Source organism: Eurytemora carolleeae, unplaced genomic scaffold (genome assembly GCF_000591075.1).
Source record: "Eurytemora carolleeae unplaced genomic scaffold, Eaff_2.0 scaffold413, whole genome shotgun sequence".
Taxonomy (NCBI): Eukaryota; Metazoa; Arthropoda; class Copepoda; order Calanoida; family Temoridae; genus Eurytemora; species Eurytemora carolleeae.
The window spans coordinates 179,062-198,562 of record NW_019396310.1 but is presented as its reverse complement, the minus strand read 5'-3'; the positions used below and the strand labels follow the sequence as shown (position 1 = coordinate 198,562).

General features: G+C 31.8%; 1 protein-coding gene across 1 annotated transcript; it reads right to left on the bottom strand.

Moving 5' to 3' along the window:
• Positions 1-10,951: 10,951 nt before the first annotated feature.
• On the bottom strand, positions 10,952-14,477 carry LOC111700689 (uncharacterized). Its single transcript, XM_023471690.1, has 4 exons — positions 14,064-14,477; positions 13,295-13,441; positions 11,774-11,888; positions 10,952-11,415 (listed from the first exon to the last, which is right to left on the bottom strand). The coding sequence occupies exons 1-4, from the start codon at positions 14,475-14,477 to the stop codon at positions 10,952-10,954; spliced, it is 1,140 nt and encodes a 379-aa protein (XP_023327458.1).
• Positions 14,478-19,501: the final 5,024 nt, after the last annotated feature.

Genomic DNA, 19,501 nt, shown 5'->3' with positions numbered 1-19,501 from the left:
GTAGTCTTTTAATGTCTTATTTGACGATTTGGCAAAGAAAGAAACAAACTTACAGGGAAACCCGAAACTAAGCCTAAAATCCTTTGTAAGTAACCCTGTAAAAATTAGATAATCTGAAAGCTAAAAATTAAATTACACATTTTCTTTTTATTCCCTTATTCTACACATTTATTAAATATAAATTGTACTAGACAACACAATAAGATTTAATAATAGAATATTGTAATATTCTTTCTTTTATAGTGAGAACCAGAAAACTCTGGAATAGGAATTGTATTGAATGAAAAGGATTTGCCCAATTAATAAAAACATTGATTAGACGTCAAGACAAGCATTACAGGAGTAGTCCTGCAAAAACCCAGTTTAGGGAAGATTGTCTATGGTTGGATGGGATATGAATGTGGTTCAATTCTACCAGGGACTGGAACTAGAAAGATATAGTCCTGTAAAAACCCAGTTTAGGTAAGATTGTCTATGGTTGGATGGTATATGGCTGGGTTCAATTCTACCAGGGACTGGAACTAGAGAGATATAGTCCTGGATAAACCCAGTTTAGGGAAGATTGCCTATGGTTGGTTGGTATATTACTGGGTTCAATTCTACCAGGGACTGGAACTAGAGAGATAAAGTCCTGGATAAACCCAGTTTAGGGAAGATTGTCTATGGTTGGATGGGATATGGCTGGGGTCCAATTCTGCCAGGGACTGGAACTAGAGAGATTTAGTCCTGGATAAACCCAGTTTAGGGAAGATTGTCTATGGTTGGATGGGATATGACTGTGGTCCAACTCTACGAGGAACTGGAACTAGAGAGATATGGTCCTAGATAAACCCAGTTTAGGGAAGATTGTCTATGGTTGGATGGGATATGGCTGGGGTCCAACTCTACCAGGAACTGGAACTAGAGAGATATAGTCCTGGATAAACCCAGTTTAGGAAGGTTGTCTATAGTTGGATGGGATATGGCTGTGGTCCAACTCTACCAGGAACTGGAACTAGAGAGATATAGTCCTGGATAAACCCAGTTTAGGAAAGATTGTCTATGGTTTGGGTCCAACTCTACCAGGAACTGGAACTAGAGAGATACAATCCTGGATAAACCCAGTTTAGGAAAGATTATCTATGGTTGGATAGGATATGGCTGGGGTCCAACTCTACCAGAAACTGGAACTAGATAGATATAATCCTGGATAAACCCAGTTTAGGAAAGATTATTTATGGTTGGATAGGATATGGCTGTGGTCCAACTCTACCAGGAACTGGAACTAGAGAGATATAATCCTGGATAAACCCAGTTTAGGAAAGATTATCTATGGTTGGATAGGATATGGCTGGGGTCCAACTCTACCAGGAACTGGAACTAGAGAGATATGGTCCTGGATAAACCCAGTTTAGGAAAGATTATCTATGGTTGGATAGGATATGGCTGGGGTCCAACTCTACCAGGAACTGGAACTAGAGAGATATAGTCCTGGATAAACCCAGTTTAGGGAAGATTGTCTATGGTTGGATGGAATATGGTTGGGGTCCAACTCTACCAGGAACTGGAACTAGAGAGACCGGGAAATTTGAGACGGGAACGGAGAGGGAAAATCCGAAATTACACTTTTTGAGATAGAAGATGAAATAATCCACAATTCTTTTGTTCTGAGCAACGTATAGATTAATCAATGTAACAAGGAGTGTAGTTATTACAGCTCCGATAGGGAACTCCTGTTCCTTCTGCTGGAAAAATATCATGACTAGCAACATGGCGAAAGCAAAAGCTACAGAGATAAGCATGCCCTTCAGATTAAATACTTTTCTGGACGGATTATTCCTCTCCGCTCTAAAGATATCAGCGCTATGATGTTTGTCTAAGTAGTGACTGATATACATGTTGGAGAGAAACATGATGATGATTGCAAACCCTGAGTGTACAGCTTGAACTATGGTGGAGGGATTAAAGCCAGGAGATACTTCCAGCCCAGTAAGATACGAATTCATTGGTGAAACATAACCTTAATATCAGAGTTAACGAATTATTAGTATTGATCTGAGTTCAGAACTCCACAACACTTCAGCTGGATTTCACCAGCGGAAACATATTATTTTCAATATTGTAGCGGCTAATTGCCTTATTCCGTGAAAGACTTATTTTTGTTGTTTCCAGCATCATTTAAAGTAGCTGAAGTTTTTTTGAAGGAACAACATTTTTGAGAACAAAAGAAATTTTTCTTGGGAAAGGGTGTCGTTTTGAAAAAAAATGACCGATGGACGAACGAAATGGATCGTTCAGAGAAATGAAAAATTATCGTTTTCAAAAGCAACGAAAAAAACGAACGATTTAAAATCGTTTTAGCGAACGTGAAAAAACGATCGTTATTTTAATTAACGAACGAATTTTCCAAACATTTCGAAAAAAATATTGTTTTTTTATTGAACCGCAAACAATTTTTTGGGACAAAATTTTTAAAAAACAATCGTTTTTTTCTGAATGAACGATTCTTTCGAAAAATTTGGAAAAACTATCGATTTTTTTTAATGAACAAACGATTTTACAAAACTAATGATTTTAATGATCGATCGGTTTGTGAGAAAACGAACAATAATTTTGAGAACGAAAAAAATCATTTTTTTAAACAATTGAAAGAAACGAACGAAATGGGTCGTTCACAAACGATTAACGAACGAAACGAAGAAGTCGAGCGTTCCGATATCTATGACAATGCAAATATATCCTTACTCGATTTACAAAGGTACCCTTAAGAACTTTGTCTGATCAAGTATGAATTAAAAAAAAAAAAAAATTTTGTTTATTTTCATTTGCAGAAACAATATTTTGTTTCTCTAAACTGTTTATTTTCATTTGCGGTTTCCCTGTCAAATTGACTTGCGCATTTCTTGCTTTTAAAAACAGGAGAAAAAGAAATAGACACTTTTCGAGTCAGAAAAACAATTTTACCTTCCACATTTTTATCAGAGTAAGGTTTCAAGGGTACCCTTGTAAATCGGGCATTTTCATCTTTGCACTTAAATTTACGCTTACAGTCCCTTTAACTATACAACAGACTTTAAGTTTGAAAATGCATCATTAACCTGAGCTGATGTGTATGTAGAGTAGGGTAAGGGCTGGAGGAGAATACAGTGTACAGTTGAATACAAGAAACCATTTTGCAGTCGACACAGGATCCCAACCCAGAAACCGTCCAAACTAAATAATGAAATTGAGTCTTTATAATCCTTGGATCTTTGCTACCTGTGATATTTCCAACTTATAATATTAAAAATAATATTTTTCAATTATTCATAGTTTAAAATATCTAAGGTCTGCAACATTGGGTTACAAAGTTATAGGGATTATAGAATCAGAGCTTGTAGCAAATCCTCAATCCCTTTCTTTCTGCTGAAAAAAAATATAGTTGCATTCCTACCAACCATAAAATTCTTTGAATATGGCCAACAAAACTTAATTGGCCCTCCGATTAAAGAATTTAGTCATGTACTGATGATAGAAATATACTTTCTTTTTAAACTAGTTTTTAGAAAGTAATGATGTTAAACTAAGAAGGGCAAATTATGAAACACGGTGAATTTAGCTTTTGCCACAAACTCAGATTTTATAATCCCTATATCTTTGCAGCAGAATTTCCTGGTCTATATAATTCAAATTATGAATTATGTTAGATCTATTAATCTAAGTTTTAAATTTCCAAGGTTTGCACCATCAGTTTGGAAAGATAAGTAATTAGAAAATTTAGAAAAATTTAGTAAATGGGGTAAATTTAAAAAACTATGTTTTAACGTTGTAAGTTGTCATAACATTTTCAAAAATATTAAAATCTAATGGGGTGTCCCTAAACTTACCTTAACCACAGCAAGGACCTTCAGAATTGCCATTTCTACTGCTAGTCCAATACAGATGAAGGCAATTGCGTCTACCACGAAGGTCACCAACATCGCGAGAAACATTGGAATATGGAAGATAATGGAGCAGTACATCATTAATCCTCCCTTAATTAAATAGAAAATATAATTTGAAGAGATTGTTTACCTATTTAAAGGGAGTGTTTGCGAAAAAAGAAAGGGGTACAGGCTGATATTGTTATTGATTTTCTATATTGATCGCAACTAATATCACTTCTATCTGTTACGTCTATAAGGTTGAAAACGTCTTGTACCAAGAGCGTAGCATACTTATAAATTTACAGAGTTCCACTCAAATCATAAATAATTCAATTGGTTTAAAGCAAAATATTGTAAATATTATAATGAATAACTGTCAAATTCAATTAGATGCATTCCTATAGTAGATATTTCATAATATTTTGCATATGATCCTAGAATTATTTTTAAAAATATGTATTCTTGAAATTTCGAGGTTTTCTGATAACGAAGATGACTTTTCATATATTCTGCAGGAATATTCGAATATCCAGCACCAGCTGTAAAAACTAGTTTTCAAAGAAATATAAATTTTTAAAAAAATTTTAAAATTATGAAAAATCAACTATATGCGAATGCATCGAATTGAATTCGACGTGTATTGATTTTAATATCTACATGATTAGTTTTATAATTAATTGAATTATTTACAATATGAGTGGAAATGAGGATCACGACTTCTACTTGAAGGTTCTCCGTTATTTAAAGCCTGAATGTCCAAGACTATCTGTTAAATGACTTCTGCTTGAAGGTTCTCCGTTATTTAAAGCCTGAATGTCCAAGACTATCCGTTAAATGACTTCTACTTGAAGGTTCTCCGTTATTTAAAGCCTGAATGTCCAAGACTATCCGTAAAATGACTTCTACTTGAAGGTTCTCCGTTATTTAAAGCCTGAATGTCCAAGACTATCCGTTAAATGACTTCTACTTGAAGGTTCTCCGTTATTTAAAGCCTGAATGTCCAAGACTATCCGTTAAATGACTTCTACTTGAAGGTTCTCCGTTATTTAAAGCCTGAATGTCCAAGACTATCCGTTAAATGACTTCTACTTGAAGGTGTTCCGTTATTTAAAGCCTGAATGTCCAAGACTATCCCTTAAATGACTTCTACTTGAAGGTTCTCCGTTATTTAAAGCCTGAATGTCCAAGACTATCCGTTAAATGTTTGTTCAGAAAAAAACACAATAAAGGAATTCAGTCTTCGCCACAATCTCAAATTTTCTCCTATTTAACGTCTACGACATTTGGTTACAAAGATTTAAGGATCAGAAAATCAATTCCTTTTGCGGATTTTTTCGCTACTTTCTCTCATAGGCCGTATAAGAAAATATTTCTTATTTAATTTCTAAAATCTAACAAATAAGTACACTGGTAAATTTGAAAAACAAAATTAAATACCTTTAAGAATATAAATCTACTAACCACCTGAAACATGATGATTATGTTGCCAAGTTCCACGATGTAGTGACTGATTACGATGATAATGTTGAGCTTAACATGAGGAACAGAGTTCTTGTAAGTTCTAATCATGTGAGTGCAGAGGTTGCTCATCAGAACCATGATCAACTCCAAAATGAAAACTACATAAGAGGGGGTATATTTTTCTTTGTTCTCGGTATTCTCTTTAGATTTTTGTTTTCTGCGTTGTCGGATTTTCTGTTCTGGTTTCAGATCAGCGGCTTGTAAGGTTTTCTGTTCTGGTTTCATATCAGCGGCTAGTAAGGTTTTCTGTTCTGGTTTTAGATCAGCGGCTTGTAAGGTTTCTTCTTCTGGTTTTAGATCAGCTGCTAGTAAGGTATTATGTTCTACCTTTATTTCTTTGTTCTTTAGGTTCCGGTGTCTGTTAACACCAATTAACCTTGTCATTAAAGATTTGTTCAGATGAGACACATTTTCGTTTAAACTTCCATTTTCTGGTCGAAAACTTCGGTTGACATCCTGACGTTCTTGTCGATCATTGGAATCCGCTAACTTGGAGCTGCCCGGCACAGGTTCAAGGTAGCAGCGTGGAGCAGCTAATACAAGAATCAGTAGTACAGAAAGTACTGTAATATTTAGCATTGTATAACTGATGCTACTGGTTCAATATGACTGAACGTTTACATCGAAAAATCTCTCTCTTAGCTCTGAGAGAAGCTTTAACAAAAATACTGTTCCAGAGAATCTCTTATTTATAAAAGGTTTTTATTCATACGAAAAAATTTATTTTAAACTTTTAAAATGTCATGATATTGATACATATTTTTGTTTTGAAACCAATTTTTTTAGATACTGAACAGTGTGAAAAATTTCTCTGACATGATAACCCCCCCCCCCCCCATGTATTTGTAAATTTTTTTCAACAAAATCAAATGTGTGAGTTGTGCCACCTGCGATTAAGAGATATTTAGGGGCTGTAGACGAAAGTTCATGTCACTCTCGATTATTAAGTGGCATGTCCAATTCACAACGATACCCTTTAAAACTTGTTCTGTTAAAGAAGAAGGCATTAGATTTCCATCATCTTCTCTTAAAAAATTGATTATTTTCGATTGCGGAACTTGCGCATTTCAACTTCAAAAACAATTGAGAAAATTTGAATTATCTATCTACACACACCTATAATAACCTAGATCTGCTAGTACACTCTAAATTAAAAAGTCGTAATTAAGCGATAAAAAGTCGCCTAATCGGGTGAAAATGTTGGATGGCACCCGCTTAACATAAATCGCTTATTTAAAAAAATCTCTTTGTTTCAACAAAAAAATCGCTTATATTGCAGAAGAAGTTTGCAAAATAATCGACACAAAATCGTTTATTTTCAACAAAAAAAAAATCGCACTAAAAAACGGTTATTTTTAACGAAATCACTTTTTTAAAAAAAAAAACGTTTTAATTCAATCAAAAGATCTCTTATATTAAAAAAAACTCGTTTATTTTCAACAAAAAAATCGTTTTAATTTAACCAAAAAATCTCTTATATTAAACAAAACTCGCTTATTTTCAACAAAAAAATCATTTTAATTTAACCAAAAAATCTCTTATATTCAACAGAATAATCGCTTATTTTCAACAAAAAAATTGTTTATAAAATAAAATTAGTTATTTAAACGAAATGTTATTTTTTTCCCGTGTTATACACTTTACAGTACATAAAGAATTGTTGCAGTATGTTGTTTAATTTCTCAATTTTTAGTTTAAAAGTTATTGAAAAATTTGAAAAGTTATATAATAAAGCCAACACTTGCAATTTTTTAGTTTAGTAAATACATATTGCATTAATTAGCTCAACCTCATCTGAGTAAAGAATGATGTGAATCCAGTCCTAAAGCATAACAAGTCATTTTTTTAGTTATATTGATGCGGATATCTTTGTTACACTCTTTAAACGTTCTTAGCACAAATTATCTAAACCCTATATCATTGCAAGCTAAGGATGAAACCTTTGACATCTCAGACTTAGAATTATTGATCTAACAGAATTCATTGTCCGAAATATCTAAAGTCTACGACATGGGATTGCAAAAATACAGGGTTTAGAAAATTTAGAAGTTTGTGATAGAACCTCGGTTCCATTTGTCAGGATAAAAGGAAAAATAAATCCTGGGGCTTTTATTACAAATGGTATCATCAGTGCTGAGGATCCGGATCTGTTGGATCAGCAAGATTTTAGTCTCCTGGATCTGGATCCAGATCCGTAAAAATATGTGGATCCATGGATCTGGATCCAAGGGGTAAAATATCAACCAAAATCTGCAAAAAAAATCTTGTTTAAGCTCCCAAAACCCAAATCTGAACTATTGAAAAAAGAGATTGTAAAAATTTTCTGATTTCTTAATGGGTCATCAAGTATAAAATAAGTGAAAAAAAATAAGACAAAAACTTAGAAATTCTGCCTTAGTAAAAAAGAAATGACTTGGATCCGGATCCATTTTTTCTAGTGTGGATCCAGGATCCGGATTCGGATCGCAATGAAAATTAAATGGATCCTAAACACTGCCTGAAATCCTACTAAAACAAATATGATATGATAACCAGTGCTTAGGATCCATTTAATTTAGATGCGGATCTGGATCGTGGATCTGCACTGGAAAAAAATCCGGATTCAGTTTATTTCTTTAAGATTTACTGAACTTATTTAACAAAAAATAATTTTCAAATTTTTGTTTTATTTTTTTTTCGCTTATTTTTATCCTAAAACTAGCCTGTCCTAGCCGTAGTGCTCGGCCCAGAAATTGTCTTAACCTAACCTAAATCAAATCAAATCAATCCTAACCTAATAATAATTTTGCTGAAATCATGTACAAAATATCACATATCGGCAACAATGCTTTTGTTTCCGAAATGCTTAACAAAGCTTGANAACCCCCCCACCCTCAGGAAAAAATTTCCCCGATCCTGAGCTTCTCAATCGTTTCGTTGTAATATGTTGTTTGATGTTTGATTTGAAGATTTGTTTTTATGAACTATTTAGCAAACTATTTGGAACTTTTAATAAATAATTTGAAAAGTAGAACAAATCTGTAAACTTTAAATCTTGATATCCCTCTGATGACTCTGATTTCTACGACGGAGACAGTAAATGCCTCAATGTATATAGTACAACTACAACGGTAAAATCCTTGAATCGGGTTGGATCATGCAGCGGTTGGAGCTAAGGGAACCCCCTTTAAGTAGCTTAAGACATAGAAGCAAATATTAGACACCATTGTTAATGTAAGAGGTTATTTTTTATATCAAATTAGTAATTTTTCGCAGTTAAATGGCTGCTCTAACAATTTAACTTCTAATCAAACGATGATTCGCAGGCAAAAATAACGATCTGGGGTCAGAATGTTTGAAAAGGGAGAATATGTAGAACAAGGTGGTGTTAGTTAAACTTCTTTTTCTAAACTGATCCCAGGGGTAAATCCAGGGGGATCATTGGAGCATTGTTTCTCCTTCAAGAGACTGTATTCGTAATTTCAAGCAAGGGCGTAAACAGGGGGTGGCAAGTGGGGCAGTGCCTCCTCCTAGACCTGTGAAGGGGGGGGGGGGCTCAGAGCCTTTAAATCTTAAATTAAAGTTTGAAGAACCTAAAAAAATTAATTGCTGTTCTGAATTGGGGGCTTAAACCACAAAAAAAAATATATTATTGGAGTGCTGTTTCCTGTAACCCGATTTTCCTTTTTAACTTCACAGAGTACACAGAGTTGAGATGAGTTCACAGAATTTCATTTTCAAAATGTCTTTTACTATCTCTAGTATTAATACTAACAGAACAAAAAATGAAATCTAGATTTTTTTAAAACGTTTTTTTCTGCTAGTTTTGTTTGAAATAGAGATAATGTAGTATTTGAATATTTGCACCCCCCCCCCCCCACCGGTTTATTTCTGTATACGCCATTGAATATATAAAAGTGGTCTTGCATTTAAAGATAAGCATTCCTTTAAAACTTCGACTGATCAAGGCTGTCGGATATATCCAGATTAATAAACTTTTAATTATTTAACACAATTGGTTTGCAAGCTGTTTATTTGAGAAATAATATAAGATACTTTTTAAAAATTGCAGAAAATAATAGATTTCTTGCGAAAAATATTCAATATTTTTTTATGGACGCAAGCAACAGATCAGCTGTGTTGAGTTTATAGTATATGCAGCCAACACTGGTATTTTAGATTTACACACCTTTCTGAATTCTCACTTGAAAATCTTCAGCGTTTCGAGTGAACAATTTATTCACCCCTGGAAAATAGATAAAAAATCTTCTCAAATAAAGTTTTAAAATATATCTCGAGTTCTTGGGGGGAATATGGGAATAATTTCAACGCGTTGTGCGCACCTATTTAGCTGTTGCATCCCTGATAGGTTTTAAGGTAAGTTTTAAAAAAATTATTTATAATTCCTACCCTCCTACACAGATAATGGAATAAGCTTTATTTTTTTATTTTACAATACTATTTGCCAAAACTATCATTAATATTCATAATATAAAAAGAAGAAATTACAGGGTGTCCCACATCATATTAGATACTAGATAGTCAATCGGTATAAATTACGATTTTCGGGACTAATCAGAAAATTTAAGAAGAATGAATCATTTTCAAAATTAGAATAAGGCTAATATAAGAATTTTTTGCGGAAAATACTAGTTTTTTTAGTATCATGGTTTTATTTTGGCATTAAAGCTTGGAGATAATTTAATATGACATGGGACGCTCTGTACATTCTATGAGCAACTGAACTAGATTGAACTTTGAAATGATTTTAATCATAAAAAAAGATTGTATGTGCGAAATCAAGATTTGCCCTTGTTAAATTAGTTTTTAAAAACCTTAATATATAATTTTAAAAGCACGTAAGTTGAACACTTGCCTCGAACTTGAAATTTCTTGTCCTGATGATGTAAACCTTTGATATTTTAAACTTTAAACATTTGATTTCTGATAGTATTCGACCTTGCAATATTAAAAATCTACAAAATCAGGTTTCAAATTAAAATTAGAGTACAGTGATAACCAAAAACTCTGAAATAGGAAGACGACTTTAAGAATCAAGTTATAGCTTTAAAAAGTCCAATAAACATAAGATACAGCAATTGTGCAGTGTAAACTAAATAAGTCACCATCAACTTAGCTTTTGGTGTGACTTCTAATGATTTGACGTACACTGATGGAAGAAATAGTGGGTTACAGCGGAGAGTGCAGTGATTAGTGAATTAGTAAAACTATTTGCTTTGTAACAACATCAAACAAACTTAAGTATTGCTATATTGTCGTCTTCCTATTCCCTTGTTTTCTAGTTATCATTGTATAAGGAGAGATTCGGGTTTTTATTGTTTTATGAGATACCTTTTTTGCATTGAATTTTCTAATTGAATCTTTGCGACCTAATGGTGTAAACCTTTGATATTTCAAACTTAGTTGACTCAAACAGAGTTGATAGTTTTCAATATATAATATTTAACGACATTAGGGTGCGAAGATATGAAGATTAGAAAATCAAAGTTTGTTTTAAAAACTCAGTTTCGTTATTACTGTAAAGAGCAGATCTTACTTAATCTTGTTTAGGTTGGAATCTCATAAGGTGCAGGAGTAACCCTGGCTGAGATAGCCCAAGGAAGATTAATCCTATTCCTCTGAAGATTGAACATAAAATGATCGTAAATGTACTTTTTCCGAGCAAAGTAGAAGTTTGTTGCAGTGAGAAAGAAACTTGTTATGACCGCCCCGACGGGAAATGTTTGCTCCTTGTTTTGGAAAAAGATGATTACAATGACTGATGCAAATACAATCACAACTGAAATGATCAAGGCTTTAAGATTAAACACTTTCTTTGAAGGTACGTTCTTCTCTGCTCGGGTGAGTTCAACGCTGTGGTTTTTGGCCAAGTACTTGTTGATGTATAGGTTTGCTGCGACCATGATGATGATTGCAGATCCAGAATGAATAGCATGCACGACAGAGGAGCTATTAATTGCTAGAGAAGCCTTTACTCCAGTTAGATAGCTACTCATCGGGGATACATATCCTTAATATAAGAAATCAAGCTGTGATGATGAAAGAGACTGTCGATTCACGGCGGTACCGTTTACATCTTTGTCCAATTTTTCATTTAAGGTTCTCTACAAAAGTGGCTTGCGGATACCAAAAAGGAAAATTGACAGTTCTTTAACACTTTTCCAGATAAAGATCCTTGTTGCTCATTTACGGACATAAAGGGTACCGTTGTGAATCGGCAAGCATCTCTTCAGATTAACCAAATTCCTTTAAAAAACTTGTCTTGGGAAAAATCTACTCTAGGTTAATATCTGAAATCCAAACATTAACTCAATAACGACGACCTCCTAATGAAAACCAAAATATATATGTTTTGCATCTAAATATACCTGAGGTGATCTGCTGGTATTGGAGAATAATGACAGGGAGAAGATACAGAATAAGGTTGAAGATCAGAAACCATCTTGATGTTGACACTGGATCAAAGCCAAGAAAACGTCCAAACTAAAATAAAAAAACATTTGGTTGCATTATTATGAGTTTTAACATAAGTGCAGCTCTAAATTATCTTTGACGGAATGTTCAGCTATTAAAAAAAAAAAAAAAAATGTTCCTAGGAGCCAGAGTTCTCTGTCCTATGTGCATTTAGAAAAAAAAGGTTTAAAGGTTATCTTTTTCGCGGATTTTTCCACAAAACATTTAACCAACAAAGAAGAATATATTTACTTTTTAATGATTTAAATATTTTTTATTCAATCAAAAGTTAAATGCTTGTACGCATTATTGATTAAGATTTGTAAAAATACGTTTACATATTATGTTTTTTTTTTTCAAACATTTTCTCTATTTTTATCAATTTAAAACTATTCCGTACATTTTCAATTTTTTTTCTGATCGGATTATGATATTTTGACAACACTTTATTGAACTATTTATAGAGCTGTATAACATACATAGTAGTTTTTCAGTTGTTCTAACTGGACTTATGTTTCCGCAATATGCAAAAACTGGGTTTGTCTATATTATTTTGTACAGAAAAGAGGGTGAGGGGGTTTAGGACCCAGTGGGTTATGCTCTACTTATGCGTGTTAGTGATACTGGTAATTGTATAGTTTTAATGAAAGATAAGTGCGCAGTTTTCTAAATGGACAATTAGAAAATATTTAGAAAAAAAGATATTTATACAGAATGACGCGGCAAGATGAGCAACTTCCGGCCACGTCACCAGCTATTTGATATATATTTTTACGTTTTGATAAATTTAGTTTCTTAAATTTAGTAATAAAGTATTTATTTAAACCGGTCGTTTATCAAACTGAGCGTAGCTAAATGACTTAGTTTACAGAAAGGAACTTAGTTTTTCCAAAATCTCAAATTTTCTAATCCCTATATCATTGCAACCATGATGGTTTAAACCTTTGATGTTTCAAACTCAGATTTCTATATCTAACAGAATTTATAGTATGAAATATCAAAAGTTGTGTTGCAAAGATATAACGATAAGAAAATCAGAGTTTGTGGCAAAAACTCAGTTGTTCCGAGAATTTTTTCTGAATTTTCCCCGAAATTCTTAGAATTTCTTGGTAATACTTATCCGGAAATTCCTGATAAATTAAACCATAATTCAATTAAACTTAAAACTGATAATTCAGATTTTACAATTAATAAATTCTGGATGTTAGGAAGAAAATTGCTCTTGGCTGTTATGATTATTTTTTCCCATAAATAGATTTGAGGAGAACTATCTATTAGAGATCAGGGTGTAATTTTATCTTATACAAAATATTTTACATTTTTTAGAATAACTGATTTTAAAATAATTTTCTAATGTACATCAGTTTTACAGATATGAGTTTTACATGAATAACTTTGCATTTATTTTCTTTTAACATTCTAGATTAGAAACTAACCTTAACTACAGCCAGCACCTTCAGGATTGCCATCTCCACACAGAGCCCGACACAGAGGAATGCAACATAGTCCACCAAGAAACTTAAGAAGAACGCCAGGATCATCGGCATGTGGGAGATCAGAGAAGAGTAGATCATGAAACCACCCTTGGTAAAAAAAAAAGTATTTATTATGAAAGAAATTGAGTCTTTGACACAAACTCAAATGTTTTAATCCATATATCTTTGCAAGCGGATGGTGTAAACTTTTGATATTTAAAACTTAGATTATTTGATATTACGGAAATCGCAGTTTGAAATTTCTGAGGTCTACAACCTTGTGTTGCAAAGATAGAAATTCTGAGTTTGTGGCAAAGACTCAATTCCTTTCCATAGCTTTATGTACAAATGTACAGATATATTGTACTGCAGTTTTTAGAGGAACGTAAACAAACGCTGCAGCTGCTTCCAGAAACTGCAATACGCTTTACACATGGCATGTTCCAGATATATATTGCCTTGGGTAAAAGAAACAACAAAGTAAATCTGCGTAATTTTGTGCCTTTCAACTTTAAGTTCTAGCAGATAGAACTGATCTTTTTTCAAACTTTAATCTTCTAATCCTTATATCTTTACAACCTGATATAGGCTTATTATATTTTGAAATTCTATATATTTGATCCAGCAGAATTCACAGTTTGCACAAATATAGAAATTAGATCGTTAGAGTTTGAGACATGTAATCAGATTATTTATGAACTAACTATTTAACTTTGTTGTTAAACCATACCTGGACAATTAAGAGAAGGTTGCCAAGTTCCACGATGTAGTGACTGATAACGATGATAATGTTGAGCTTAACATGAGGAACAGAGTTCTTGTAAATTATAATCATGTGAGTGCAGAGGTTGCTCATCAGAACCATGATCAACTCCAATATGAAGACTGTAAACGACGTCGAAAATTCGGATTTTTCTCCTGATGACCTTTTGCTCCTTTGACGCTCTTGTTGAAGTCTGATGAGAAGTGATGTGAAATTTCTCAAATTTGGCAAAATATCTTCATTTCTTTTGGTTTTGGTCTTCTCACTAGAAAAAGCTTCGAAAACGAGGTCGATATCATTTCCTTCGATATCATCTAGAGTAACTCTTTCATTGATATTACCAGATGCAGGTTGTTGAAGGTAGAAGGTGGTTGCCAACATGATTAGTATTATGTGCGGGCGGAACCAAGATACCAGCATCCTACCTTTAGAGTAGAGGGTCTTATGAATACTGTGATATTTCTGCTCTCATGCACAATTATTTCTTAAATATTGTATATTTTAAAGAGAAATAAATGGATCGAATACACATTTTTTTAGCGTTTGTGGAACCAGAGTGATATTTAAAATAATCACTTTTTGTAACAACAATCAAAATTCTAGTTCTTGATTGAATATGAAAATGAAAAAAATTTCAAAAGAAAAACTTCTCAAGTTCCAATCCCCAAATGTTTGGTGTAAACCATTTATATTTTAAACTTGGACTATTTGATTATTATATTATATTATTATAGTTTGAGATGTGAAATATCTCAGACATAAGGTTTCAAAGATATAAACAAGGATGAAGAAAATTAAATAAATGAATTTATTAAATTTTCTACTGAGCAATAGTTCTGAATTTATTTATATTTTTCATTATGATACAATTAATTTCGGTTTACTGGGACCTCATGGTATCATTAATTTGTTCTCCAAGAACGGATAAAATTACGTATTCAATCCCTTATAAACAATATTTATTGTTCCTTCATCATTCTTTTCAGAATATTTGGAGCATTATTATATTGAAACATATTCCTGTACAGTGTACATATAGCAAATATACCAAATATTTTACGGTCAAAATATCATTCATCTTTCGTTTCACGCATAAGGACTTTATACAAAATATAACATGTTTGTTTTCAATATATTTAATATAAAAATATAGCATGTTTGTTTTCAATATATTTAATATAAGAATATAACATGTTTGTTTTCAATATATTTAATATAAATATATAACATGTTTGTTTTTAATATATTTAATATAGAAATATAACATGTTTGTTTTCAATATATTTAATATAAATATATAACATGTTTGTTTTCAATATATTTAATATAGAAATATAACATGTTTGTTTTCAATATATTTAATATAGAAATATAACATGTTTTTCAATATATGTAATATAAAAATATAACATGTTTGTTTTTAATATACTTAATATAAAATATAACATGTTTGTTTTCAATATATTTAATATAGAAATATAACATGTGTGTTTTCAATATATTAAATATAAAAATATAACGTGTTTGTTCTCAATATATTTAATATAAAAATATAACATGTTTGTTTTCAATATGTTTAATATAGAAATATAACATGTTTGTTTTCAATATATTTAATATAAAAATATAACATGTCTGTTTTCAATATATTTAATATAAAAATATAACATGTTTGTTCTCAATATATTTAATATAAATTTATAACATGTTTGTTTTCAATATATTTAATATAAAAATATAACATGTTTGTTTTCAATATATTTAATATAAATATATAACATGTTTGTTTTCAATATATTTAATTTAAATATATATCATGTTTGTTTTCAATATATTTAATAAAAAAGTAAAAGAATGTTAAAAAGGTTTAAGGTGTTCAAGGGACTCTCAATTTAAAGTGTTGCATGCCCGATGCATTTCTCGAAAAGTGTTTTATTCTGACAAATTCCTGCATTGTTTCTGTACCATAAATCTTTTATTAAGAGAAAACGAGGAAATAACTTGGGAATCTCAATTTAGGGACAATTTTAACGAATCATGAATTCAGTTATATTTTATTTTGAGCTAAGAACATCCTAAGAGAATTTAATCAACGCAAACTTAAATTTTCTAATCCCTATATCTTTATACCCAGATGATGTAAACAATTGATATTTCAAACTTAGATTTTTGATCTTTCACAATTCAAAGTTGTAAATATCTAAAGTCTAGACATTAAGTTTCAAAGATATAGGGATTAGAAAATCTAATTTTTTGGCAAACAGGAACCTCTACTTAAAAATATAAAAATTAAGATATGTAAAATGCAAATCGATGCTTTTGATTAAAATTTTTCATTTAAATTTGAATTTTATTTCTATATGTGCTGAGTAAGATGCATTTTATTTTCTCGTAAACTCTTGAAATCACTATAACTTGACAAATCTATTTGTGATATCCTTGTATTTTATTAATCTGAATAAAGTTTTGATAACTTAAACGTTGACTATTTTTTCTACCATATTTCTATGACATCGGTTAGGAAAGGTATTATGATAAGAAAATCAGAGCTTATAGCCAGTGATCGATCCTAGATCATCATTTGAAAGCATTGCCTTCTCTTTCAGTGTGCATGGAAATAAAATCAGTTTCATCCTTTGTAGATAACCCTTCAGGTAGGGTTTACATTTTTGAGAAAGAAAGCGCAAATTTTTGCTTTCGTTGTGCTACATTTTTGCACGAAAAAATAATACTTTCTGCAATCATTCGCAAACTAAATTTCGCTATTCCGCTTTTGCGTTATTCTGCAATTTTGCAGAACAAATTCTCAGTAAAAGGTTGAAGAAAGGTGTATCAGATTGCACTTTTTTGCATATTATTGTAATTTTCAAAAAGGAACTGATTACTTGCCTAAAAATCTTTTTTTTGCAACCTGATGCATGTGGCACACTGCATATCAAGATGTGCACGATCTCACACAAAAGTCGAGCAGTGTTTTGCCAAATACTCATTTTAAGCTTAATTAAGATATAGAAACAGACGCGTTGTATTTTTAAAATGTATATGTCTAGGCCTACACGAAAAGTATGAGTGAGTTGGTGAGGTAAAACCAAAGGCCAGGACGTTGCGACACTTCAAAGTCGAGGCTGTAAAAAATTTGATGACTAGGTTTCAGTGTTTGTCTTTGATATTTTAATCATGTGTATTCGACTAGAAGTAGTCAATATTTGAATCAATTTCTTTTCTATTAATTTTTGTCCTTTAATTTGTAGAGTTTGTAACTAAAGGTAACCAATTGAGGGCAGCATAATCATAATTTATTTGTATGTAAAGGAATTGAGTTTCTGCCACAAACTTTTATTTTCTAATCCCTATATCTTTGCATTTTAATGTTGTAGACCTCTGATATTTTAAACTATAAATTCTGTTGGATGAAATAATCTGAGTTTGAAATATAAAAGGTTTACACCCAGTGGCGTAAATAAGGGGGTTTATTGGGTAATATCTTTAAAATTTACACGAAAATAATTTAAATGTGCAGATACTTCAGATATTTCAGATTTTAAGTCAACATATTCTAAATGATTCTAATTTCTAAAGTAATAGTCAATGGCATTACAATTAGATGTTTCTTTTGATAGAAAAAAAGGGTATGGGCAAGAAGAATACATTATTACTTCTAAATAATGTAATTTCCATATTAGATTTATTTAAGATCTTAACATATACTACATTGACGACAAGACAATTTTATAAATTAGAAATTACTATTAGAATATTAACAAAGACAATATTTTTTCAAAGTTTTGCAGAGTAGCTTTTCTAATGATTTAAAAAATTAACATCTTTTTACTCTAAGAGTAAAACTATATTTTATGTTACTTAAAATAAATTCAGTTTTTTTACAGATCTTTCTAGTTAATGTAAAATGAATGACTATAATGAAGGATATAAAACAAGGTGAAAGCTGAAAGATAGGAAATGAAGCCTTTATTTGATAGAGTTTGTAAATGCCAAAAATGAGTGGAAAATGCAAATCAAACCCAACTTTAACCAATAGTTTGATATACATCATGATATTTTTCTAGGGGGGGGGGGGTAAAAAAAACTCTACATAATCCTTATTTACGCCCCTGTTTACACCATCAATATTGGAAAGTTGCAAAGATACAGGGATTAGAAAATTTGTGCTTGTGGCAATATAACCTTTAGTTGTTTGATTCTGTACTGTAACTGTCAATTTTTGTCAATTTGCAATAGCATGGTTTGCGTAAAAATGTACATTTTGCGTAATACTTCCGGTTTTGCGCAAATTACGCAAAAAATATTTGCGCGAAAATTACTCAAACTTTGCGCAAAAATTATAGTCAATTCGTGGAAACCATACCTGCAGGCTCCACAACTCCAAACGTGGGCAAATATTTTTCAAAAACAATCTTTATCTTTTGTTTTTGAATTAAATTTTGTTGTCAAATGATATTTCTACTTATCTGACAAGAAATAAATTGAGTAGAGTTTAGTAGGTTCAGGTTTAAAGTGCCAGAGAAACAATTAACAAATTNGGTTATAGAAAAGGGGGGGTTAAGGGGCATTAAGCATTGAAGCACTCAACTTCCTATTTAATCATTAATCATTATATTTTTGAGTATCAAGTAGTAAATTCGGAATTTTTCCGGAAACAATATCGTAAAACGGTAACCGCAGTGATCACCTCCTGAGGCAGCGTTGTTAATTCCACCGCTCGGTCCAGAAACTAATTAAAGTAAATCCGCCCAGAAATATATAATAAATACTGCAACCTGGTGGTTGTGCACCTTCGATAATTCAAACTTAGATTCTTTAATTTCGAAGAAATTTATAGTTTGAAATATCCCGTTCAATCATAACTTGCCTCTAATTTTCATACTTGTGTGTAAAATCAAAGAGGAGATACAAGGTCACAAATTTGTACCAGTAATGTCGCATAAATATGACCTTCTCTTTCTGTCCAATTGAGCGTAAAACCAGTTAATATTTCAGTCGATTTAAAATTAGAAATAATATTTCAATTAGAAAATCTTTATAAATTTTGTATTTCTGGTTTCAATGCTGAATCCAGGGGCGTACGAAGGGGGGGGCGACCCCCCCCCCCCACCACGCATGCCCCCTTGAACATATCCCATTTTGAAACAATTACCGGATTTCAGCTCATGTCGCGTTTTCGGAACAAATCCTGGTTTTGAGACAATTACCGGATTTTAGCTCATGTCGCGTTTTCGGAACATATCCTGGTTTTGAGACAATTACCGGATTTCACCTCATGTCGCGTTTTCGAAACGTATCCTGGTTTTGATTTGAGACAATTACGGGAATTCATATCAATGTCAATTTTCAAGTATTTAAGCACTTATGAAACAAAACAAGATTATTTGATAAGGTAAAATATA